We start from the raw sequence: 27,886 nt of genomic DNA, 5'->3' as shown, positions 1-27,886 counted from the left end.
TTTATATAATCTTTATTTGAAAAGTCTGAACTGTGGAGACTAATAATTCCAAGTGTTAATGTATTTCAACCTGTCTATACAGAAAATGTACCCACCAGCCAAGGCTCCCCAGAAAGATTATTCCAACCACCTTCAGTGTCCCATCACAATCCCTCAGCTTCTTTCAAACTACTGAGCTCAGTTCCCTACAAGTTTTACTCAGAGATCACTTTCCTCATGTCTTCTTCAGAGTTCTTTTTCCAAAGCAGAATTAAAGTCCCAGTTAGAGACTAGGTAGGTAGAACACAGGTAACACCCAAGGCCTGAATGGAAGCGGATAACAGCAGACAGCGAAGTCCATCACCCACAATCAGCACCAAAGAGCAAGATCTTCACTAAAGCTTGTCTTCACAGTCCCCATGAAGGGACAGCACCACTAAAAGTTTGCAAGACAGCTGGGCTCAGTCAGGTATTTAAAATGGAAAAGCACCACTGGAAGCCATACTTGATCTGATCACCTACACACTACACAGACAGGAACTGGGAATTAAAACTTTCAGCAGATTAGTACAGAAGGGAGGAAAAAAGTACTTTTGGCCACTCTATAAAACCTGGAGTGCTCCATGGCACAGATTCAGTCACTATTTTAAGAAGAAAACCAACAAAGCCTCAACCTTTGCTTACAATCTTTATTGAAGTTATACAAAAAGAATCCCCCAAAAGTGAAAAAATACATTATATACAAAAAACTTTCCCTCAGGAGGAAGTCTTGGCTCCCTCTCAACATGCAGTGCTTTCAACTGTAGTTCCAGCCTCCGCTGTCCCCTCCACTGCTACCCGGCTTTCTGCCTGATTCTCAACCTGAAAGACAAACGGGGCCTGGGCGTAAATGACCCTGACTTAAGCCATTCCATTTTATAGAATCATTTGGGTCTCAGTCAGAGGAAGTGAACGCAGATCCTGCAAACTCTGCTTTGCTCCTTACACTGATAAGAGGGAAGTGGCTGGCCACAAAGTATAGGGCAGTTTCCTGGATTCTTTGACTGATTAATTACATTATATTACTGACAGGGCCAGTAGTCGCATATTACATGGAAAGGAAAAAGCTGAAGTGACCCAGTGGTCTTGATAGTCAAGTGCCTTCTCAGACGTTCATTAGGAGGAATCTGTGGTACACAGGTTCCATCTGTCAATGAGACTTCCTGTTTCCTATTCATTGCTCTTGTGAGAGTTGCACTTAAACAGTTCAAACAGGCTCAAGGTGGGGAGCATGCACTCAGGACAGGCTTTCCTAGGCCCTGAGAACAAAAGGAAATGAGACAGGAGGCCAAGCCCCTGCTTAACTGCCCACCTCCTCCATGTTTTCCGAAACTTCATTTCCACTGGGGACCGCATCCCCACTGCCTCCATTCACCTCTGGCTCCTGTTTGGCTTTCTTTGCATCATCTTTCCGGGGGCTCTCTTCCTCTGGTTTCCTCTAAAGATATAAATTGTGAAGGCTTCATAAATGTACTTAATGTTTTTTAAAAAGACAGTGTATCTAATACACTTCCTTAACATCTGTGCAAAGATCCTAAACACCAAGTTTCAAAGCTATAAGGGTCTTTTTCCAGCCATAATGAGGGAAGCAGATGCCAATCTGAACTCTACAGAATAAATATAACTGTCCTAACACACAGAAATTCAACCTCCTTACTGGAATGTTTGGTGGGGTGGGAATAAGGAGTAAATCTGAACAAACTCCTGTATTTGAATCAAGAAACCATGCAGGAGTTAAGACTCTCCTATAAGAGAAAAGAATTACAGCAGAAGGCAGACTTAAGGGGTTTAGGTATCAGCAGGTTGGCTGCTGGATGACTACTTTCAAAGAAAATCTTCCAGTCTCTGTAAGACGGACTTTTCTGGCCCATCTTCCTCAGCAGTTTTCCTTATAGTCCTTGGGCTGAGAGAGGCCAGCAGAGCCTACTAGAAGGCCCTTGCAAAGTCAATGTCTGCAGCTCACAGCACTATTTGGAGGGTTTATCAGAAAGATAATTCCTTGTGTATCACTTGAGGGGTTAAAAAAAAAAAAAAAACCACCAGACTGGGACATAGGTAGAAACACCACTACATATAAATTTACCTTCTTCCTGACAAGGTGGGAAATATCAGTGACACAATTTGATGAGGAAGCACCATCTGCTGGCTTTCTACTGGCAATCTGGCACAAAAAAGGAAGCCTTTGTTAGAAATGTATAAGCTATATACTTGACAATCACTTGAGGCCTAATGTTAAGTGACAAAAATCACCTGTATACCCACCATGGAGACTGAGGAGCCTCCTCCACTAGAAGTGAAACCTGAAGTAGAACTCTCCACCTGTGAGAGACGACAAACCCAAGTGGGTCCCAGGAATAGAACCCAGGCCACTCATAGTGCTACAAGAGTACCTACCATCCAAACATGTAAGTAAGACCTAAAATGCCAGTGGCCTCCACAGAGCAGCAAGATCATTCACCCCACCCTAGCCAGCCCTCAACCCCCAACACAGGCAGTATAAACATGAAATAACCCCTCCATATTCTATCATTACCTGTAGGGTAGAAAGCAGCCAAAAGTAGAGCCAAGTAATCTGGGGTTAATACCCATCAATGCCTCACTATTCTATCTAGTTCTCAGAGATTAAATAATAGCTTAATATTTGTGAAAACAATGACTACTATTAGAAGTATTTTATAGATCAGCCAACTAAGGTAGAGAAAGGGTAAGTACTATACATGTGCCCGTGATCACATGTACACTAAATAGTAGAGATGGAATTCAAACCTAGACCCAGTCTGCCTCCAGAGCATATTGTATTCTCTTATTAACTGTACTATTCAACAGAATAATTAGATGAGCTCATACTTCCCTCTGACAGTCAATTCCCTTGAAACCAAGTCATGACTACAGTTCCTAACAAAGAGAACACCAACACCACACCACGGTTCAATGGTACTAAACATGCTATTATCAAAACGTTAAAAGGAAAGGAACCAACCAGAGTAGCTTTCAAAGCCAATTCAGCTACATTCCCACTACGCTGGGACTCCTTTGCATCTTCTATCTTCTCTCTAATTTCAGGTAATAGTTCCTTCAGCTCCTCAATTTCTTTCTCATATTCAGCAGATGATCCTTCAGCTTCCTTCTTCTGCTCATTTAGTACAGCTACAAAGAATAGGCTAAAGTGATCAGTAACAGTTACCACAAAACGATCCTTTTTTTCCCCCTAAACCTTGTCAGTAACTGGATCCACCAATGTCATCATGAAGCAGCTAGTGCTCACTCACCCATTCTCTTCTCAATGACTTCAATAGACTTGCTGAACTGTGTCACCGCCTCATCATACTGAGAGTTGTACCCATAGGCCAGGCCTAGCTGATAGTGGGTCTCTGCAAGGAGACGGTCATGGGCTTCGAGGTACTGCTCTTGCAGGTTTAAGCAAGCCTGGAATTCCTCCACAGCTTGCACGTAGTTCTCTAAAATAAAGGGAAAAGGGACAGCAATAATAGCATTTAATATAATATTTCCAAATTTCAGACCCAGTCAGTAGACTGCTCCCCAATTTTTTCCATTTCATTTTTCTTTGTAGCATCTTCAGCACACCTAACTGTATTAAAAAAAAAAAAAAAAACCAAAATGACCTAACAAAGTAACTCAGACATCAGTCTAGGGTCTGTATATACTGTCTTTTAAAGCTCACAACTTAAGATCATCAAGGTGGATTTTAAAGAATTTAATTTTAAAGAATAAGAACTAGGGAAAAGGAGGAATTAGGAAAGGGGCAAATTTTTAATGTTATTACCAGATTCAACACTAACTTCTCCAAGTTTAAGATGTGCCTGTGCAGCATACAGCTGAGCTTCTTTTGTTTCTTGCCTAAAATGAGAAAAGTTGAACAGAAACCGTAACAAAACAAAACAAAACACAAACTCACTCCCTCATGTCGATTCCCACTCATAGCACCCCCTCCTTGGGTTTCCGAGGCAGTATCACTATGGAAGTAGATTGCCCCATCTTCCTTCTGAGGAGTGGCTGGTGTTTTTGAACCGCCAGCCTTCTGATTAGCAGTCAAGTGCCTTAGGCACTACGCCACCAGAAACCTTAACAGCACTTGTTTAAACCTAACTGCTTTCTATTTTTAACCATCAAAGCTCCTACCTTGGGGCTTAAAACACCAAAAGTTTTACCTTTTAAAAATGATCTTTGCTAAATCCAACATATCCCAGGCAAGCTCTAGGTTCCCAATCTCTTCCTCTTCATTTTCTTGAAGAGACTAAAGTATATCCAAATAATTGGTATTAGGCAGAAGTACAAGAAAGGCATCTTTAGATTATATAATCTTGAATATTTAATTTAGTATGTTTAAAAAAAAAAAAAAAAAAAAACTAATGTAGTATTCAAATTTCAGCCTTTCTCCCCTAAAAAGTACCTACAAAGTTTCTGTATCAAAATCATCACCTTACCATTATTGCTTTTCAGTGAGATATAAATCTGCCCTATCAGACAAGACTTTCTGGGATCAAATGTATCTATCCATTCCAGGCCATGGATAAAAGATCCCCATTCTGTGACCAAAAAACTGCAATCTGTAATATACATACCTACACAAGTAACTCACAATCCTACCATAAGAAAGCAGACAACAGTACTGAATGGATAATAACTTACCTTGTTTTCAAGAACTGAATCATTTGGCATTTCTTCAGCCTTGTCATTTTCTTTATCTTCCTCTTCTGAGCCTTCAGTTTCTGCAAGCAAAAATTCCTCAGTATTGAGAATACAAATAAGGGTATTTTTTGACTAGTCAGAGCTTCAATCAAATTATCTGTCAATAATCTGAAGTAGGACAGACCACATGCTAATCCAAGTCAGTTAATACTTGAACTGGATTAAGTCAATGGTTAGTCTAATTAAAGTCTAATGTAGACTTAGAATATGTATAATCTAAGTCTATGGGTCAGGCCTTCAGAATTCAAGTCTGAGTACATAAAGGTTGATCTAAATCATTCAGATCAACATAGATTGGCTCTGCCTCTTACTAACTGAAAGCTCCTATCCACATAGCCAGAATAGACAGATGCAAGTAGAGGCCCCAGCCAATGTTCATTAATCTTTAAACCACTCTTACTGAGAGGCTGAGAAATACTAAAATCAAAGTACTCCAGTCCATTCAGAGCAAAGAATGTATGAGAGAATAGCATTCCCACACAGTGCTGTGAAGAGACAAGCACAGTCCTACCAGCTCTCACCAATGAGCATGCCACAGACTCCAGCCAGCTCCTAGCATGTACAGAATGCGTGAGTAGTACCACAATGAGGAATTTTGCTCAGATACCCTTGTTAAAACTCGCAACCTATCAACACATTTCACCATTCTGACATACATACCCACATGTCAAATACCTATAAAGACAAGCTGCTGATATACAGCTCTGCATTTAACTGGTACACTCTCAGTGATAACAAAGCTTAAAGATTTTAATCACTTTAAACGCCAAGGATTAAAATGGGCTTTTTGTTGGTATAATCCATGAATTGGTTGTAATGCACCTACCTCGGGCATCTTTCATTAAGCATTCTTAACACCAGCAAAGTAGTTCAAATATTGTATCCTAAGTACATGGGAACATAAATAAGGCAATTAGGCCTTGGACCATGAAGCTAAGTTTTCTTTCTGCCTATCAATTTTGCTTTAAGATGGGAAAAACAGACAAAGAAAACCAAGTCCCATATGTTACAAATTCCTAACACTACCTAAGTCCTAAAAGAGCCAGTTCAAAAGTCACAAGCTAATTATAACCCCTAGAACAAAGCCAAGCCTTTTGTATCAAGTGACTCAGTTTTCTTTTTTATTCAGTGGTTCTGAAATACAGCTACCCCGACACCACCATTATCTTTTCATGTACAAATTCCCAAGTATTTGTGGACTTGCTTCCCAGAATTTAAGATTACTTGAGGGGTTTTACTGAACAGTGAAGCCCATCCATCCTCCAGCAAAGTGTGCCAAATGGTTGTGGTGAACAGTTATTTCTTACAACAGACTGGGGGGGGAGGTGGACTCCACACACCTGAATCTTCCCATTTTTAGGAAAAATTAAATAATGAAATATTTCTTAAGTTTATAATTCCTACACTTCTTAATTCTTTAGTATCTGTTGCTGCTCAGTATACCAGAATGCTAGACAATGAAATCTAATCTGGCATAAAATATTTATCTAGAGTTTTTCATTAAATTTTTAAAATAAAATTCTTACAATGATCTGAGAAGAATATTGGTCTCTCAGATTCTGGATTGAGTGTGAGAACAGTCTGGAACAAAACTCAAAATCATAAAAAGACCAAGTTTAGTGGTCTTATAGAGCCCTGTGAAACCCCAGACACTGCGGTCCCTAGTTACCTTTCAGGTCTGGAAGTGAACTCACTCCTGTGGCTTCCAGCCAAACAATACAGACAGGCATATAGGGTGAACATTTACATGAGGTAGAACGATCAATCATGGGAGAACAGAAGAAGGGCAGTGTTTGCACAGGGCGCAGGAGTGCATAGGAAAGAGGAACACAGGGAAGAGGTAACTATAGGGAAGAAGTGGGAAGAGAGCTGTGACACTGTGGAGAACTGCAGTCAATGTCTTGAGACAAAATGTATGAACTGCTGCTATATACTAAATGAATTTGCTCTGTAAACTTTCACCCAAATTACAATAAAAATAAAAATACTGGATTATCTTGAGGGATCTGTACTACCTTCACAGAATGATGAAGAGGGAGCTAGGTTATTGAGAAAGTCATTATTTTAAAACAAAATTTTCCAACCGTAGTGTATGCCCAGGTAGTACTGGAAATGTCCTGATACCCTCAGTAAAGAAATACGTTAAACTCAGTATTTCCCAAGCTTGCTTAAAAGAATATTTTTGTAGCCTATTAAAGGCAAAGCAAAGACCTTTAAAAGTTAACTGATTTTTTGGTTGTGCTAATCTTCAAGTAACTACTACACATTGCCTGGTATAGTACATCTGTGGCTACTGTAATCATTAGTTAAAAAAAAAAAAAAAAAGCATGCAAATTATCTTTATTAACAGATAGAGACAGCCCAAGAACTGGCCAAAAAAAAGAAAAGTAGTAGGAAATGAACTTTTAATTTTTAAATAAAGAGAAAATTACTTGCTAAATCTACCAAAAAATATTTCTGAAGGCTGGTCTTGCTATGTAAAGAGGAATAAAACACAGCAAGCAAGAGCCTGGGCTCTACAGCCAGATTCTCGGGTAGGCCATTAACTTGGACTCCCCCACCCCCCAAACCAACCTCACTGCCACTGAGTTGATTCCAACTCATAGCGATCCTTCCCTGGGTTTCTAAGGCGGTATTACTATCTATGAGAGTTGACGGCCCAGTCTCCCTTCCGAGGAGTGGCTGGTGGGTTGGAACCGCCAGTCTTCTGGTTAGCAGTCAAAATGCCTTAGGTGCTATGGCACTAGAACTTCCCCTTGTAACTAGGACAGATTTCTTCTTTCATCTTTGGCTTCTTTTTCTCTCATCACATCATAAACCTGTTCTTTCAACTTTTCCCTTGCTTCCTCTACATGGTTAAAGAACATGAAGCATGTAAAATATGGAAAACAGTACCTGATATGCAACACTAAAAATTATAACATGACTGAAGATTTTATAAACGATTTTAAAAATGAGTAACCAGGAAATTTCTGACAAATATGAGGGGATAGGGGATAAGAGCTGCTGCCTTGCTTCAATGTGAGATCTGGATCTGGATTCCAGAACTGTGTCTTATTGTATGACATTAACAAGTCACATATTCTCTAAGCTCAATTTCCTCACTCACCAGAACTATGTATCACCATAGTATTGTTTTACAATCAGAAGCACTGCACCATGTGTGAGAGAGTTCTAACAATGTTACTTATGATCCAACTGGTTTGTGAACAAATTGTGGGGAAATATGACCTCTGCTTTTGCTTATCATTCAAGGTCCAACTTAGCCAGCAAGAGCTTATTACTGTTCTTGCTCATCATCATTAAATATTGGAGTTTTAAGAAATGAAAAATTCACTTCTGTGCCTTTTCTATAAAGAACTGTTAAAAGCCTAGTAAGCCTAATGGTGCTATTACCATTTAGCCAATTCACTTCTGGTTACCATGCCTGTGGTGGCTGGAGTGCAGGGACCTGCACATAGGTAAAAGGAGGGTTATCGGAACAAGCTGCAAATATTAATGATGGGTGTCTAAAAATCCCAAACTCAAGAGGACTCTTCAAGTAGTCTGGCAGTTATACAAAGTAAAAACAATTAATGGGCATATACCTGTGATAATTAATGCCAATGTTAGATGAACCTTATGTAGTAGAATCCTCAAATGATAACACAACTCAAGTCAGACTTGCCAATTATAAAATTACTAACTAGAGGCTTAATAATTGATGAAATTGTATCACAATAGGCGCAACAGTATTATGCAAAGCATCCATACTTTGTAAGTTCTAAGTAATAAAAAATTCAGTTTAGCAGCCAAAGCAAGCATGAAATGAGGGGGGAAAGCAGCAAGAAGGCTAATGGTTAATTTTCTTTTAGGTTTTTTTTTTTTTTTTTTTAAAAAAAAACTAATATAAATAAGCCTCTAAACACTTTCTGGAGACTAAGGGTAGACAGGGCATCAGAATTCTTTTAACTCATCCAAAGGTGAGTTGCCTCATTTAAATGGCATGCCTGCTTAAGTGTACCAATTCAGTGGATTCTACTGCTCTGTTCCTGCTTCCTAGAACAGAGCAAAGGAACCATGTGAACAGTAAATTAATTCAGAGGCATGCAAGTGAACATCCATTCAGCATTCTCTGCCAGCCTAGCCCACTCTTTCCCTACTTCATACCCGTCATCAACCTTTCTCATCCCTCTTTATTGGCTAGTACGCTGCAACAAGTTACTGAAAGCTAGCCAAGTTTCAGGAATCAGAAAAAGCCTACTTTGCAGTTAGTAAAAAAGCGTTAGTTTATAAGCCAGCTTAAGACTTGCTGCTTTTTTCTTTTTCAACTTATCAAAACTTTTAAACTAGCCCCATTTTCACTTAGCCCTTTCCTAATCCAAAGGCAGACGGAAAATCCTGAATGGAAGGCTAACTTTTACCCATGATTAGTGAGCCAAATCCAGAATGTACTCCACCCACTGCAGCTCTTGTATATATCCCGGTTACCTTCACCCTCTTTCATCTGTTCTTCTCTGTCTTCTGTCTCTTCATTAGCAGCTATCTTAACTTTGTCTTCAGGTGATTTCTCAGTAGCCTCTGGGGCTACCTTGGTCTCATCCCCATCTCCAGCTGCCTCAGACTCTTCTACGGACAGTTTAGTCTCCACCTGGCTAGGAACCAGCTCTGCTCTGACCTCTACTCCTGAGCCACCTTTTGGTTCTCCTGCAGATGTTTGTGGTTCAACAGGCGTCTGGTCTCCTGCAGCTGACAGCCCACTGTCTGGACCATCCTTCTCAGAAAGTTCTGATGAAGCCTCTGTTTCCACCTCTGGTGACTCCTCAAGAACAGCCTTTCCTGGCTCATTTTCAGATGAATGAACCTGCTCCTCTGGCTCCTCCCCACCCAAATCCACTGGCTTGACTGCTGGCTCTCTAGGTGATGCTTCTCCCTCCACTCCAGTGCCCTGTTCTTCTGGAGTTACAACAGATAGTTCTTCTGAAGCTTCTTTATGCTTTTCCTCCATTTTCACAATTATTTCTCCTTCCTTCTCCTGATCTCTTTTTTCTTTGCACTCTTCTTCCTGAACGTCTGTTCCAGATACTGATTTTCCTTCCTCAGCACCTGGTGTTTCCTGTTCTGGCTTTCCAGAAGCAACCTCAGCTTCATTTAGTCCTGGTGCTGCCGCTCCATTTGCCTTGTTGGTGTTTTCAGTTAACTGATGTGGGGTTGATTCAACTTTTGCCCGTAGCTCTTCTGCAGGCTCGCTTAAATCCGTATCTTCTCTTCCTCCTGTCTCCATTTCAGTCTCTTGTTCCTTACCAGTTTCAGGCTTTACCAGAGATCTATCTTCTGTTTTTTTGGCTTCTTTTTCTCCCATCGCGTCATAAACCTGTTCTCTCAACTCTTCCCTTGCTTCCTCTACATGGTTAAAGAACATGAAGCATAAACATGTCTTCGAGTTTAATGATAAAGGCATAAATGGAAATGTAAAAATGTAAAAATACATTCCCTTTAAACCCTCAAACAGCCTGGCATATAAGCATTAGCAGATGGCCTAAATATTATCTGCCCCCTTGATAAAGTAAAGAGTACCAGCGAGCAGAGCAACTTAATCCAAAAGAAACACAAATTTCTTAAATGAGATGGTTTTACTTGAGCATTCTGAGTATCAGTTAGGTAAGAAATGCCAAGCTTTTCATTCTCCTCTAAATATTAGAGACCCCCATGTGATATGTAAATCTGAAGTAGCCAAACTCAGCATAGAAATTAATGTTTAATTTTCTTAGACACAAAAAATAAAAGGTCTCTGAAAATACTGTTAAAATTGAGCTATACAGACTTAAAATTTGCATCAGAAAAAAATTTAAGGTTGAAATGATATTTAGAACAATTTAAATAAATAGATCTGTTTGAGAAAATAAATTGTCCTCTACAAAAATCTGCTATCAGTTTCAGTAGCTGGCTAATCCCCACTGCAGTCTCTACTAGATGCAGGTGTCATTCCAGGCATCTTAGGAAAAATTGTTTAAGGAAGGGAGAGCCATTTCCATTACTTATACACAGGACATACAACATCGCATCTCTTAAATACCACGTGTAACTCTACATACCATCTATGTTATCATTATTTTCCACCAAAGACTCATCTTCTGTTTTCTCTCCTTCCTCCTCTTCCACATGCACACCTTCCAGAGCATTGCCCAATACACCATTCTCCATTCTAGGAGAACAAAAGGAGAAAGCACCAAAGGTATGATGGCTAGAAACAGAATTTTTCATTAAGACAGAAATTGCAAATTTATGGAGATGCAAGAGGATAGTAAGCAACAGTAGAGAATATACACTGTAAGTGCTCGTGGGAGAAAAGCAATGATCAAAAGCACTGAGAGAAAGAAGCATGTCCCTTCCATTATCTAGCAACATGAAAAGCACTGATGACTCACCAAATGAACAAACCTTATATAAAAATCACTTCACAATAGGACCATATTTCCCAAACTTTCTATCTACCCATGCTTATCTATAGAGCCAATAACATTCTGGTGAAAGCCTCATAGCACATCATCAGAAGGCACATAAGATGTACAAAATTATAAAATTACCAGAGGTGACATTAAATAGATGACTAATTATTTGTAGCTTGTTTACCCTCAATATAGATTATTCTGGTTAATAGACTATGGTTGAAAATATCCAACAATTGTAATAGTAGGACTGTTTTATGAGTGTTATTTACTAGATATTAGTAATGCATGCTAGTGTAATGCATTTAAACTGTCTTTTATTCACTCCTTGTTAAGGGCGATTGTTTTATAAGCTAGCTGAATGCTTTCATTATTTGTTTGCTTTTGGGTTTTTTTTTTGTACTTTTAAAAAATTCTTTCTATACTGGCCTTGACTCAATTGACCATTCACTAGTGGAAAAATCTTTTGATCTCAAAAGCAAAAATGTAAATACAACTTCACATTCCTTTAAAAACTCCCTTAGTAGAACCAGGCTCACTTACTCATGTGAAATCTCTGAGAAGAAAGCTTAAGTTTTTTTAATAGACCATCAAAACTGATACACAACATCCTACCTATAAAATAAGACTTGAAAAACATACCTTGCCAACTCCAGAAGTGATTTACCATAGAAAAAGAAGGCTTCTCCACATTCATTAGCTGTTTCTCCATACTTTTTACCTCTACAAAAAGAACAAACATCTAAGATATGAATTAAAATATTCTAATACTTATTTCCTGTTCTTTAGTTAGAAAATAACACTTCTTCAGTCCATGCAAAGTAAGTACTATGAAAACAACCCTTCTAATGAAACCAGTATTCCCTCTGGTTTATGTCAAGGTCAAAGGGACTTTTAGAAATAATGCATAAAGTTAATATTGCATGTTCTTCATTTATATACAATTCATGTTCAAAATCATACCAATTTTTTACAGTTAGTATAGACTCTGGAAGCTAAACTGCATTAATAGGTATTCTTCCTATTAAAGATCAGGGAGGGGAGGTGTCAATATGGACCAGAATAGAGGACCTTTGGCTGGGCACTAGAGGATAAGTAAGGTCTGTGGAAAGGCAGCACACTTATGTTGTCAACAGCATGATCTTTGAAACAAGTTTGCGTGAGTTCAGATCCTACCACTGCCACTCAACTAGCTGTGTAACATTAAATATGTTACTTAACTTCATAGCGCCTTAGTTTCCACAATTGTAAAATGGAAATTAGCAACTGTTCAAAGAATTATTTTAAGAGCCAAATCAATTAATGTATGTAAAAGCATTTAAAACAGTGTCTAGAAATGCAATAAGCACTATATATAAGTATTAGTCATTAATATACCTAGACAGGCAAGAGGAAGGGAAGAAATTATACAAGTGTGAAAAATAGGAAGAGGTAACTCCTTTATGTAGAGAAAGGAGACCAGCTTTACACAAAAGAATCTATTAAGAATCACATGGAGAAGCTTACCAGGAAGAATTATGATGACAGTCATGTTTTTAAGGATAATCTACTTTATTAGAATAATGCTTCTCAAATTATCCTCCTACATACCACAAACGGCAAGATGACAAGAACATTGATTTTTCCATAAATCGGGGAAGAGTGGCCTAAGATGTGTACTCATCTTAAATACTTAATCTTAAATTCCTAGATGCATTTTACATTTGAGGATAACCATATGTTTTAATGGCAAAAATGCCTTAAGTACTTACTTCACATCAGGTAAAACTTGGGCTCTACTCCTAGCACACTATAGACTCAATTTATGAAGTTCAGGTATAGAGGAGGTATAAGAGGCCAGGAATTAGACAAGAGATTAACAGACATTCAGGAGTAAGATTATGTTCTGGATATTAAGAGGAGTAGGGCTGGAAAAGAATGAACTGACAGGACCCTCACTGAACAGAAAGAATGAAGAAGCCAAAGGCTTTTTATTTTTATCACAGTAAGCCTCAAACCTGGAAACTATAAATGCTTCATTAAAAGTACTTATTTTATAAGTAATACTTCTTTAACTCAATTGTACATAATGTAATCAATTAGAAAACATAACCGATCATCAATGCCTATCCCAAAAAAACCAAACCCACTGCCATCAAGTTGATTCCGACTCATAGTAACCTCCACTGGGTTTCCAGCATGGTAAATCTTTATGGAAGTAGATTGCCCAGTCTTGCTTCTGCAGAGGCTGGTGGGTTTAAACTGCCAACCTTCTGATTGGCAGTCAAATGCCTTGGCACTCTGCCACCAGAGTTCCTTCTAATTGCTATTAGTATTTTAAAGAAAAGTAGCTCAAATCAAATCCTGGGGGAAAAGGTAAAGAAACCATTTTTATGCTTTCAAGGCACTAAAGCTAACCTGTTGCCTCCAAATATAGACATTATATGGCCTTCTGGTCGCAACTGCCAACTTCCAAAGCTATGGCAAGAACAGCTCAGAACGTATGAAAAATTCTGTGCTAATAATAGCATTAACAGATGGTTGGCATTAATAGCCAACCATCACAGCCTACTTACAGCTGATGAGTTTCCTGGGACACATCAGCGCAAAAATCAGGAAAGCCACAAACTCTAATTAGTGGTAACTGGGGGTAAAAAATTACCTCAGGAAAAGCAAAGGTTGAAATTGCTCAGCAATGTTTAGATTTCTTAGTTATAGTAACAGGAATAAACTACTACATGAAAATAAAATCTTTTAAAATTCTTGCTCTTCATTTTTTTTCTTCATAAAACAATATTTTACAATGCAAGGCTTATTAAGAACTTATATTATATCACAGAAAAACATACAATACTTACAAAAGACTAGCTGCTTCCTGGAATGCATTGACAGCTGCTGGAATATCCCCCATCACCAGATGTTTCTGTCCTAAACCCAGTAGTTTCTTGGCTTCACCATCCACATCCAAACTGCAAGAAAAATAAAATTTTAAAGTGTCAAACCCTGTTTAACATTTTTTTAACATCTACTACATTTAAGCCATAATAATTTGTTTTAAACCATTGGCCTTCTCTGGCAAAACCAAGGAAACTCACACTTACTTATCCCTGCAAAACCAAGAGAACTCTCAAGGGCAGCATTCTCAGAAGCTAGACTAGAATATTTTCTCTTAAAGGATTATCTACTCACAAAGCCTGGATTGAACCATAAATATTTGCTAATTAAGCACTAAATAAAAAGGGAACCATGATTACATATAGTAAGTTGTACTGCATAAAAAGGAAAACTGAATCAAGAAACATTTCAGAGCGGTTACAGGGGGCAGGAAGGGGGAAAGAGAGTCATTGTTTAGGGGGGCACTGAGCTATATACTCTGTTATATTTTATATTTTTACATACACTAATTTACCACAATGAAAAAGGAGAAACATTTGGGTGAAGATGACAAGACTCAATGATTTCAAGATCCAAGACAATGTAGTATTAGTATAAAAGCAAATACATCTATTTGGCGAGTAGCAACTGGAATCTTAAAAGCTTGCAAGCAGCCATCTAGATGCAATGATGGGCCTCTTCTTGTCCAGAGCAAAGAAGAATGAAGAAAACTAAAGATTCATGGAAACAATTAGTCCTCATGACTGGTACACCATGGGATCCGAAGAACTAGATGGTGCCTGGCTACCACTGTCAACCACTTGAAAGGGGATCTATGTAGGAGATCCTGGATAGAGAGGGAGAACAATGTGGAACAAAACTCAAAATCATTTGGGGAAAGGCACTCCAACATACAAACACCAATTAAATATAAACACAAAAGGTCACAATGCTTCGGAGACAACAGAGCATCACAGGCCACACAAAGAAGCAGGAGAAACAAGAGACCAGGATACAGACCCAAAACACATCCCTGAGGAAGATGCAGCATTGAAACTCCCTGAAAAGGAATTTTAAAGAATTATATTTAGGTATCTTCAATGAATTGAGAGACAGATAAGGAAAACACAGAGAAAACCCTAGAACAATTTCAAAAGACAAAACAAGAACAAAATGACAAAATAAATGAAAAATTAAAAATGATACAAAATTTACACACAGAAATCCAGAAGATTAATACCAAATTTTCAGAAATAGATTAAGACATTGAATGGACAAAGGAGCAGAACTGAATCAATGAAAGACAGAATTAGTGAGATTGAAGGCAAATACCTGAACACTTTAGAAAGGGATAAGTCAGAAAAAAGATCAAAACAAAATGAAGAAAGCCTAAGGTTCATGTGGCATACCATCAAAAGGAATAACCTACGTGTCATCAGAATTCCAGAACAGGAAGAGAAAAATAAAATCACTGAGAAAACTGTCGAAAATTTGTTGGAATAGAATTTTCCTGGTATGATGGACGATGAGAATGTACCCATTTAGGAAATCCAACGAACCCCAAACAGGATAGACCCCAAAAGAAAATCACCCAGACATATCATCAAACTTACCAAACCCAAAGACAGAATCATGAGAGCAGCATGGGAAAAATGAAAAGTTAGCTATAAGGGGCAACCAATAAAACTAAGCTCAGATTTCTCAACAGAAATCATGCAGGCGAGAGGACAATGGGATGGTATATATAAAACCCTGAAAGAGAAAAATTTTCAACCAAGAATTATGTACCCAGCAAAATTGTCCCTCTAATACGATGGTGAAATTAGGACATTTCCAGATAAGCAGAAATTAAGGGTATTTGTTAAAACCAGACCAACCTTACAAGAGATGCTAAAGGGAGCCTCTGGACAGAGAAACAACAAGAGCCAACAACTGACCATTAACACACATGATGATATAACCCAGAAACCAACCCAGCTCTTGAAGTATCCAAAGTAAAGAAGCCTACAAGATTGCAAACAGGGAACCAGAGACACCAATTGACAAATGAGGACAACTACAAACCAAAAAGAGGGGAAAAAACTCTGTCATTACAGAAGTTCTAGATGATAGGGAAGTCAAGACAACAAGATAGAATGGACTGTTCTAAGCTTGGGAAGAAAACTATAAATCACAGGGTAAACTGAAAGAAAAATGATAAACCTTCACATCAAAAAAAGAGGACCATCATAAATATTCAGCAAATACTAAAACAATAGCAACGAAGGAAGTGATAACACGATTCATAAACAAAACGAGCTCAGCATAGAAAATTATATGGAACAAAGAAATTGACACCAAAAAAAAGCACAGAACAAAAATGACAGCAACAATTTCATTTTCGCCAATAATTACATACCTGGCAAGGGACTTATCTCTAAGATTTACAGCGGAAGAGTGGATGGTACATACACATAATGGAATGCTATGCAACACTAGAGAATAATGTAGAGTCTGCAAACACTGCATAATATGGATGAACTTGGAGGGCATTATGCTGAGTGAAATTATGTCAACCAAATAAGGACAAATATAGTAGTAGTTCACTGTTGTGGAGGGCCAAGGAAAGGTTTATATATGGAGGGAAACTTTCTTTATTGGTTGCCAAGGGTGGGAGGGGAGAGGAGGGAACACTGATAAAAAAAAAAAAAAAAAAAAAAAAATTGACCCTGTCACTTTAGTTTTGTGTATTTCACTGTACATAAATATTTCAATAAAATGCATTTTAGAAAAAGAATAAATATGCACTTAACAACAGGGCCCCAAAATATGTGAAGCAGAAATTTATAGAACTGAAAGGAGAAATTGATACAGTTAGAAATCACATAGGATTTATCTCAGGAATGTAACATTGTTCAAAATAGCAACAACAACAAAAATCTATATATAGCATGGAAAACTGCTAGCTAGGTAAGACACATGTATTAATTTGACAGGAAAGGCAATATACCAAAGGTGGGTGACCAGCAAATATCATCACTAAGGAAAAGAAAGACAGGGAGGTACACAAGAGGTACAAACAAAGGTAAATACTGTAACTTACATAATACTGCATTATGAATAATAACAAACATTAATCTCCGTAAGAGACTCACATACTGGTCTGGCAGACAATTATTTCTGTAGACGCATCTGTATGTGCTATAAGAATGACCACATATATAATAGCGCTAACAGGGGACACTGGTAGCATAGTGCCTAAGGCACTTGACTGCTAACCAGAAGGCTGGCGGTTCAAACCCACCAGCCCCTCCTCGTAAGGAAGATGGGGCAATCTACTTCCGTAGGGATACTGCCTCGGAAACCCAAGGAGGGGTTGCTATGAATCGGGTCCGACTCGACGGCACATAACAACAATAACAACAGGGGGCAAAGTTATGGTAACTTCTAAGCCACAACCAAATACCTTGAGAGCATGAATTGCTGGGCCTCTGGGCTCAGGATCATTGTCGCAGGGGACATCAAGCTCAACTAGCACAACATAGTACACAAAAACATTGTTCTACGTTCTTACTTTGGTAAGTAGCAACTAAGGTCTTACAAGCTTCCAAGTGGCCATCTAAAATGCAACTATTGATCTCTCCTGGTCCAGGACAAAGAAGAGTGAAGAAAATCAAAGATACATGGAAACAATTAGTCCAAGAGACCAGTGGATGATAGGAACCTTAGCCTACAAGACCCTGAGACCAGAAGAACTGGATAGTGCTTGGCTACCACTGCCAACCACTCAGAAAGGGATCAATATAGGAGATCCTCAATATCAATAGAGTAGGAGATAAATGTGGAATAAAACTCAAAATCATAAAAAAGAACAGGCTTATTGGTCTTTTTAGGGATTAGTTAAATGCCTGAGATAGTGGCCTCTAGTCACCGTTCTGGCCTGGAATTATACTTACTCCCATGGCTTAACTTTCAGTCAAACTACAGACAGGCCTATGAGGTGAACAATTACACCATTCCTTAGAACAATCAACTGTGAGAGAACAGACAGCCAGCATTTGCACAGGGAGATAGCTCAGAGGACAGGACTCCAAAGGAAAGGAGGACACAGGGAAAAGGTAACTACAGGGAAGAAGTGGGAAGAGAGAGCGCTGTTAACTCTGTAGGGATTGCAATTAATGTCATGAAACAAAATGTGTATGAACTGCTGTGTGGAAAATCAATTTGCTGTCAATTTTCACCCAAATCTCTTTCTCTCTCTCTCTCTCTCTCTCTCTCTCTCACACACACACACAATCAATCAATATTATACATATTAAAAGAACAAAGAAAAGACCTAGTCATTCCAATATAGGTAGTAAAACAATTGACAATTCAGTACCCTTTCATGATTTAAAAAAAAAAAAAAAACACTGAGCAAAGCAGTAGTAGAAAACTTTCTTAACATGACAGAGGGCATCTATAAAAAAATTCAGAGCTAACATCATACTGAAAATTAAAGACTGAATGCTTTTCCCTGCTGAAATTAGGAACATGAGGATTTTTACTTTCACCACCGCTATTCAACATGATATTGAGAGTTCTAGACAAATCAAGCAAGAAAAAGAAATAAAAGGTATACAAGTTGAAAAGGATGCATCTCTACTTACAAATGTGATTCTATATACAGAAAATTCTAATGACTCAACAAAAAAGCTGTTAGAACTAATGAATTCTGAGAAGTTAAGGATACAAAGTTAACACACACAGAAAAAAAAGTAATCAGTTTTGTTTCTTTCCACCAGCAGAACAAATCAAAAGAAATTAATAAAATAATACAACTTAAAATAGCACCCAAAGTAGTATTTAGGAATAAGTTAGGCCAAAGAAGTACAAGGAACTGAAAACTACAAAACACTGTTGAAAGAAACTAAAGACCTAAATAAACAGAAAAACCTCCCTCTTTCATGGATTGGAATAGTATCTTTAAGATGGTAATACTTCCTAAAGCAATCTACAGATTCAATGCAATTCCTGTCAAATTCATTTCTCCCTTTTTTGAAGAAATGGAAAAGCCGATCTTCAAAGTCTTATGGAATAACACAGGGCTCCGAACAACCAAAACAATACTGAAAAAGTAGAACGTCAAGGACTTATATTATCCAATTTCAATTTGGAATGAAACTCAAAAATAAAAAAGTTATAATAATCAAATAGTGTGGTAGTAATATAAGGAAAGACTTAAGACTCATGGAATAGAATTGAAGGGTTCAGAAATAAATTCATACATCTATAGCCAAATGATTTGAAAAGGTACCAAAACCATTCAATGGGAGAAAAAATAGTATCCCCTTCAACAAATGGAATTGGGACAAAATTATAACCACAAGAGAAAGCTGGATTCCTATCTCATTCAATATACAAAAATTAACTGAAAATGAATCTGTGAACTTTTAAAGAGTTAAGACTATTAGAAGAAATCATAAGGGTAAGTAACCTTCACCTTGAATCTAACACGTTTAAAAATTGACACTGAAGCCATGAGCAATGAAAGAAAAAACTCAACTTCATAAAAATTAAAAACTTGTGCTTGTGCAACACCTTTTAATATTATCAAGAAAGTTAAAAGATAAGCTGGCTATAAAATAGTTGAATATATCTGCAAATCATGTATCTGACAAAAGTTTAGTATCCACAATATATAAAGAACTCTTTGGAACTTACAGACAAAGGCAAACAACCCAATTGAAAAATAGACAAAGGATTTGAATAGATAGTTCTCCAGAGATACAAATTTTCAACAAGCCTATGAAGACATTTCAACATCATTTGTCATTAAGAAAATGCAAATCAAAACCACAGTGAGATACCATCCACCAGGATGGTTATATTTTTTTTTTTTAAAGGGGGAGGGGCCACAAAGTTACAGTAACTTCTTAGTCACAACCAAACACCTTGATGGAGTGAGTAGCTGGGCCTGTAGGCTGGGGGCCATGGTTGTGGAAGACATCAAAGCTCAACGGGCACAAAACAGTACACAAAACAGTGTTCTATATCCTAACTTTGGTGAGTAGTGACTGAAGTCTTAAAAGCTTGCAAGCAAATGACATTATCTGACAAGGGACTTATCTCTACAATTTATAGAAAACTCCAACACCTCAATAACAAAAAGACAATCCAATCAAAACATAGGCTGAAGACATGAACAGATACTTCAACAAGCAGGATATTCAGGCAGCCAACAAACATCAAGAAATGCTCATGATCATTAACAATTAGAGAGATGCAAATCAAAACAACAATGAGATACCATCTTGCTCCAGCACTAGTAGCAAAGTTCAACAAGACACAAAATAACAAATGCTGGCAAGGATGCCAAGATGGGGAGAGATTGGGACTCTCATACACTGCTAGTGGAACTGTAAAACCATTGTGGAAAGCAGTATGGCAATTCCTTAAAAAGCTGGAATAAGAAATACCATTTGACCCAGCCATCCATTACTAGGTGTGTTGGATTGGGTTCTCTAGAGAAACACAAAAACCAGCAAAGTATATATATATATATTTATAGAGAGAGAAAGAGAGAGAGAGAGAAATTTATCTTAGATAAATGGCTCACAAGCGTGTAGAAGCCGACAAGTTCAAGCTGAAAAGTTCGTCTCTGGAGGGGGATGGGGCCCAAAGCCGTCTGGCTTTCGCACGCACGGCAGAGGAGTTCAAGTCACAAAGTTCGTCTCTGGAGAGAGATGGGGCCCGGAGTCGTCTGGTTCCCGTAAGCACAACAGAGCCGAGAGAATCAAGCTGACACGCAGTGCGCTGGTCGCTGTTCCCAACAAAGAATGAATCCAAAAACCTCCAGGGCGAGCAGGGAGCTGCTCGCTCCAGGAAGTATATAGTCCGGAATGCCGTTCTTCCAGCTTGTCCCTGGGATAGCATTGCAGGTAGGCCACACCCCTGGGGAAACTCCCCTTAGGCAGACCGGCCGCTTAGAACTCAGTTATGTGATCCATCATGGGAACCACCACTCACAACTGGAGTCTAGCCAAGTTGACACATCTTCAACTATCATAGTCCACCCCTTGTCAACTTGGCAATTGTACACATCTTCTTAATCATATATAATCTCTAAGTAAGGACAATTACAGAGTCATATTTGTGCTTAACATGATACATTAACACACATACAACCAAAATGTATTAACCTTATTTACATTCCATAGTTTATAACAGAAAGAAACAAAATATTTGATGCACATATACAATGAAGAAATATAACAATCACACTAGGTATAAATAATATCCTAAAGAAGTAAGAGCCATGACAAGAACAGATACATTCACACCCATGTTCATCGCAGGACTATTTACAATAGCCAAAAGATGGAAACAACCTAAGCTGTCCATCAGCTGAGGAATGGATAGCCAAACTATGGTACATACACACAATGGAATACTACGCAACGCCAAAGAATAATGTGGAATCTGCAAGACACCGCATAACATGGATGAACTTGGAGGACATTATGCTGAGTGAAATAAGTCAATCATAGAAGAACAAATATTGTATTCAGTCCATTATTGTAAAAGTCAGGGAAAGGTTTATATATGGAAGGAAATTTTCTTTGTTGGTTACCAGGGGTGGGAGGGAAGAGGAACAAACACTGTTAGATAGGTAGAAACAAGTATTAATTTGGGTGAAGAGAAGGGCAATGTACCAAATGTGAGTGATCAACATGGTGGCAATGAGGAAGAGAAAGACATATAAAGGTACGTGGGAGGTACAGACAACAAAGATGAACCCTCTTGCACATACAGTACTATGTTGTCAGTGAAGGCAAACATGGGTATATGTGTGGACAGACTGAACTAGTAGGTATGTCTATGAAGTGGGAAGTATACCCAAGACCATGTACAGGACTGGCAGACAGTTTAATTGTATAATCTGAATTCCCAGATGTATAGGAGAGCTGACAAGGGACAAGGCTGCACTCACTCCTTGGTCACAGCCAGCTACCCAGAGGGTCCGAGTAGTTGAACCTGTGGGCTTGGGACATCAAGTTCAATTGGCATAACATACTACACGAAACACCGTTCCACCTCCTACTTTGGCAAGCAGCAACTGGGATCTTAAAAGCTTGCAAGCAGCCATCTAGATGCAACGATGGGTCTCTCCTCACCCAGAGCAAGGAAGAATGAAGAAAACCAAAAATTCATGGAAACAATTAGTCTTTGTGACTGGTACACCATGCAATCCTCAGCCTATACGACTATGAGACCAGAAGAACTAGATAGTGCCTGGCTACCACTGTCAACCACTCAGAGGGGGATCTATGTAGGATATCCTGGATAGAGAGGGATAACAATGTGGAACAAAATTCAAAATCATTTGGAAAAAAAAAAAGGAGGGAGTGGTTGGGGAGACAAGGTTTGCTGGTCTGATAGAGCCTGGTGGAACCACTAAGACTATGGCCCCTAGCTGCCCTTCAGGTCTGAAATTGAACCCACACCTATGGCTTCCATCCAAGCAAAAGACAGGCATAGGAGTTGTAGGAGTTAAACATTTACCTGAGGTAGATACACTCCTTAGAGAGAACAATCATGAGAGAAAGAAGGGCTGTTTATGCACAGGGAGACAGCTCAGGGGGCAGGAGTGCATGGAGGGATGGACACAGGGAAGAGGTAACTGTCAGGAGGAAGTGGGAGGGGAGCTGTTGCATTGGGGTAAATTGTAGTCAATGTCATAAGACAAAGTGTATGCGAACTGCTGTACGGAAAGTGAATTTGCTCTGTATTCACCCCAATCACAATTTAAAAAAAAATTTTTTTTCCACTAAAATGAGTGACAGAAAAGTGCTAAGACTGTACCCTGTCAAAGCTAGAAAACTTTCAAAACCTAGGAAAACAAGGCAGTCCCTTCAAATTCCAGCTGTCACAAGTTTCACTGTGTAAGTAAACCCTTTATCAATTTCAAGGTACGGCCCTTCCCAGTAAAGTCACAACATGACCAATTATTACTACAGGTAAAGTGGCACTTTAAAAAAAAAAAAACAACTTTTTGTTTTAGACTTCAGACTTTGTTTAGACTTGTTTTTAGATTTTTTTTTAGTAAAAAATTTTTTACTACAGGTAAGTGGTTGAACACAATGGTAGATGGTAGAAGACAAGCACTATTATTTTCTAAGTCAACACAGTGAAAGAAACAAAAAGTCTATTATTAAGAAAACCTTCAACCTCACAGAACTTCTGAAGGATCTCAAGAACCCCAAGGATATCCAGATTACACTATGAGAACGGCTGAGTAAGCATGAATAGACATCCCAAAGGAAACAACATGTGGGTACAGATTTATGGCGGGGATATTACAAATTTCTCTTCCTACTGTTTATTTTACTGGGCAAAAACAAAGTAAAATCATCAATTAAGACCAATAGGCAAGAAGATGTTAAGTTTTTTAAGATCAAAATGGTAAGAAAAAGTTGCAGAACAGAATGGGAAAATGACTTGACTAAGGAAATGTGATAAGACTGTTAGGCAGTACCAAAAAGTCACCTGCTGGTAGTGGATATGAACTTACAATGAAATTAGTCATGCTTTTTCCAGCCAGTTTCTACTCTAAAAATCATTAAGTACTTATAATAGTGACAACTATGTTAAGAACATTGTGCTGTGAGAGTCAAGTAGCCTATCTACATTTATGCTTTATATTCAGCCCAGAAATTTAAACACTATCATATATCCCATGAGTAACCCTCTAAAACAGACAGACTAGGTTGTAACCTTCAGGAGCTCTGGTAGCAAAGTGCCTAAGGCACTTAACTGCTAACCAGAAGGGTGGTGGTTCAAACCCACCAGCCACTCCTCAGAAGGAAAGTTGGGCAATCTACTTCCGTAGTGATACCGCCTAGGAAACCCAAGGAGAAGTTATGAGTCGGGTCTGACTCGATGTCACAACAGGTGTAACCTTCGGATATACCAAAGTATATCTGTGTTTAGGACCGATCTTGAGTAGTACTTATTTCACCCCAAAACAAAGCTAACTCACAAATTATTAGATATATAACTTCTAGAAGACATTTTAATTAAGATGACATGGGGGTCTAAGACCACATAATAAAAAAACATCCAAAGAAAACAAAACTTAAAGACACTTAGGAAACAGATGCTGGATATTCTATAACAATAACTCTCAACCCAAGTTATTTTTAATTATCATAGGGAAACATTTCCAACACACACAAACCTGAACTATATATATAGCTCAAGTGTAACAAACAGGATCTCCAAGAATGTAACTCAGCCTTTTGGATGAGCTTTTTACTCATTATTATATTTACCTGTAGTTAAGAATCACATGGTCACAGCAAGACGGAGAAGTCACTTGGAAACAGATGTGGGCTCAATATGAAACTTAATATTAGAATAGTCACAAGATTGAAAGTGGCAACCTTACAAAGTAAAGACCCAAAAAAGAATATGCAAAGAAAGAAGAGGTAAACATTTCTCAAACATAGGGTGTACTGAGCAAGAGGCAGAACTAGGTAACTTTCAATTCTAATATCCTAGTTAAATGCAAATAACCTCAACACATTGTTATCACGATTCTACACTTTATATTACATAATTAGCTAAATAGTTTTTCATTTATGTTTCAGATATGAATCTAATCATTCCATGTATGCAATCTTACCTCTCCACTTTATCTGCAGAGGTAGAAGGAGCTGGAGCATCTTCTTCAATTCTATAAAGAAAATTGAAGGGAGGGGGGAAAAAGTCAAACGGAGGATATTTTAAACCTGGAAAGTAAGTTAAATACATAAAACCATTTTAAAAAAGGCTACCAATTACTAAATACCCAATATAGCCCAAGTATGATTACGATGTATTTATATTAACAAGTTTAATCCTTACTCATTCAAGTATCTGTTGTGATGTATATTTGCTAGGCAAGATATATTTTAATGAACGTCACATCCTAGCTTCGAGTTTATGTACAGATGGAAGAGAATAATGTATTTTGCTATAATAAATCTCACATTTTCCAAAACTGTTTACTACAAATAAGATAGATATTTATCAAAAAATTTAAAACAAAAAGATGAGACATTTTCCCTGAATATTCAGTTTTTAAAGTGCCTCATAAACATTTTTAACACATTTCAGAGCTGTGTCTACTCAATAAGTCTAGAAATAATGACCAACCCAGAAGCAGCGAGTACCCCTAGCATCCAGACTGTGCTCTTGCAAATCCATTTTCCCTCTCAAATGCCAGAATAGGCTGCTCTGAAGGTTGGCTCCTCCATCACAGCAACTGAATTAGAAAGAGTAATTGGAATAAACTATTTTGAAACTCTAGAACCTGATCTAACATCGACCAGGGAAGTGCTTGATAAAGAGGCTCTGATCTTTCCTAGGGGAGTTACATGTGCAAACCACCTACCATCCTTCCTTCCGAAGCCCTACTCAACAGTGGGGATAGCTGCCCCATTACTAGAGTTGCTATCTGGATGCACAATTTGTACAATTGGTTAAGTCTGACAGTGACCTGGGGACCAGCAGTTCAGAAAATTGTGATGCTTTTGGCCCTCTGGTATGGTTCTCTTGCACCAGCAACTTTAAGAGCCTGTGTATCTCTCTATGTGTGTGTGAAGTTTGCATGCCTGACCGGGATAAATGGACACTTAAAGACCTATAGGACACCATCAAGCATAACAATATATGCATCAAAGGAATCTCAGAAGGAGAAAAGAGGAAAGGGTTAAATATATATATTTAAAGACATAATGGCTGATAATTTCCCAAGTCTGATGAAAGACTCCAAAGAGGATAAACTGAAGGTGATCCACAGACATTATTTTAGGCAAAATGTCAAAAAAACAAAGACACAGAATCTTAAGAATAGAGAAAAAAGCAATTCATTATGTACAAAGGGTCCTCAATAGATTAACAATTCATTTCTCATCAAAACCTTAAAGGCCGGAAAGAAGGGGGAAGACATATTTAAAATACTGTTAGAAAAAAATCCATCAACCATGAAGTCTGTACCTGGCAAAACTGTCCCTCAAGGCAGTGTACCAAAAGTGAGTGATCAACACGGTGGCACAGAGGAAGGGAAAGACAGAGAGAGGTACACAGGAGTTACAGACAACAAAGATGAACCCTTCTGCATGTACAATACTGCATCATCAGTGATGGCAAGCAATGATCTACAGGTGGATAGATAGGTGGACAGACTGAACAATCAAGTATGTCTAGGCAGGGGAGAGTGTGCCCATGACCATGAATGACCATGTAAAGTGTTAGCAGATGATGTTTCTACATGTGTATTTGTAGGTGCTTTAAGAATGTCTGGGTTTACGACTGGGAAATATCTAAATATACGTAAAAGGAAAGGAGAAAGGAATCAAAATAATTCACTAGTTAAAAAATCAACTAGCAAAGTATCAGCAGTCCTTCCTTATCAGTAGTTACATTATATGTAAATGGTTAAATGCACAATCAAAAGGCAGAGTGGCAGAATGGATGGAAAAAATGATCTATCTATGTTATCTATAAGAGACTTACTTTAGTTTACAAGACAGAAGTAAGTTAAAAGTAAATGAATAGAGGAACTTTCGGTAAGATGGGGGAATAAGCAAACAAGCAACACAGACCCTATTCAACAAAGAAAAGAAAAACCAATTGATAGAAATACAGAAGATAATCCTGGAGCCCTGAGCTTTGAAAGGAACTATACAGAAGTGGACGAGGCACCAACTAGTGGAAAAACCTGAACAAGAACAGGGAGTACAGAGATGGTGGGAGCTGCGGACTGTCAGCTACTCTGACAGGACCAACAGCCTGAATATTTCCAAGTAGTGTTGAGACCTGAAAATTGACCTAAAGATCAGCCCTGGTCACCAAGGGCTGCAGGGACTACTGCGCTGGTAGATTATGGCTAGGAAGGAAAACAGCAAGGAACAACTCTAATAAACCAATTAGACTTAATAAAGATATATACAGAATATTAAACGCAAGAGCAGAATACAATTTCTTCTAAAGTACTCATAGAACACTCTACGGGACAAATTATGTTAGGTCACAAAACAAGTCTCAATAAGTTTCAAAAGACAGCAGTAATACAAAGCATCTACTCCAGTCACAAGAGAATAAAACTAGAAATCAGTAACAGAAAGTAAACTAGAAAATACATAATCATGTGGAAATTAAACAAAACACTCTTAAACAACTAATGGGTTAAACAACAAACAGGAAATCAAAAAACACCTTGAAACAAATGAAAATAACACAACATAGCAAAATTTTTAGAAGTCAGCAAAAGTAGTAATGTTAATGTTGTTGTTATGTGTCGTCGAGTCAGACCCGACTGACAGCGAAGCCCTCCTTGGGTTTCCGAGGCATTATCGCTACAGAAGTAGATTGCCCAACCTTATTTATAGCTTGTACACACTTACATGGAAAAGATGTAAAGATATGAATATTGTAATAGACGTTCATGGTTCTCACTAAACAAAACGTGTATAAACTGTTGAAGGAGAAACTATTTTTCTCTATAAGCTTTCACCCAAACCACAAAAAAATGCTTAAAAAAAAAAAAAAAAAACAACTTAGAAAAATATCTCTCTTTGAACCCACTCAGGGGCATGTGAGAAGTACCAGCCATCTGCTTCCCAAAAGGTCATATAGCCTTGGTATGGAGTGCAATAGATCACCAGCAAATGGTACTAGTACAACATGAGGAACTATAAAAGAAGGGCAAACTAAACCCAACTCCAGCAGGAGAAAAATAATAAACATCAGAGTGATGATAAGCAAAATAAATAAGAAAAAAAGAACAGCAAGAAAAGCCCACAGTCACCAGAAGGAAGGAAATAATCAAGATTCGAGCAGAAATCAATGAAACAGAAAATAGAAGGGCTATA

The 27,886-nt window shown here is 38.1% G+C and overlaps 1 protein-coding gene across 1 annotated transcript; it reads right to left on the bottom strand.

Annotated features, from left to right (window-relative positions):
• Window positions 1–759: 759 nt before the first annotated feature.
• LOC103201912 (nuclear autoantigenic sperm protein) lies at window positions 760–27,461 on the bottom strand. The gene is made up of 15 exons (XM_042781767.1): window positions 27,419–27,461; window positions 24,655–24,760; window positions 13,994–14,104; window positions 11,799–11,879; window positions 10,803–10,912; window positions 9,199–10,110; window positions 4,669–4,748; window positions 4,188–4,273; window positions 3,803–3,876; window positions 3,288–3,476; window positions 2,999–3,165; window positions 2,281–2,337; window positions 2,102–2,179; window positions 1,331–1,456; window positions 760–840 (listed from the first exon to the last, which is right to left on the bottom strand). Exons 1-15 carry the CDS (start codon window positions 27,459–27,461, stop codon window positions 760–762), a joined length of 2,301 nt encoding a protein of 766 aa, XP_042637701.1.
• Window positions 27,462–27,886: the final 425 nt, after the last annotated feature.

Source organism: Orycteropus afer, unplaced genomic scaffold (assembly GCF_000298275.1).
Source record: "Orycteropus afer afer isolate SDZICR_OR568_19922 unplaced genomic scaffold, OryAfe1.0 scaffold00169, whole genome shotgun sequence".
NCBI classification, from domain to species: domain Eukaryota; kingdom Metazoa; phylum Chordata; class Mammalia; order Tubulidentata; family Orycteropodidae; genus Orycteropus; species Orycteropus afer.
The sequence above is the reverse complement of the archived record's forward strand: the minus strand, read 5'-3'. Positions and strand labels throughout refer to the sequence as shown.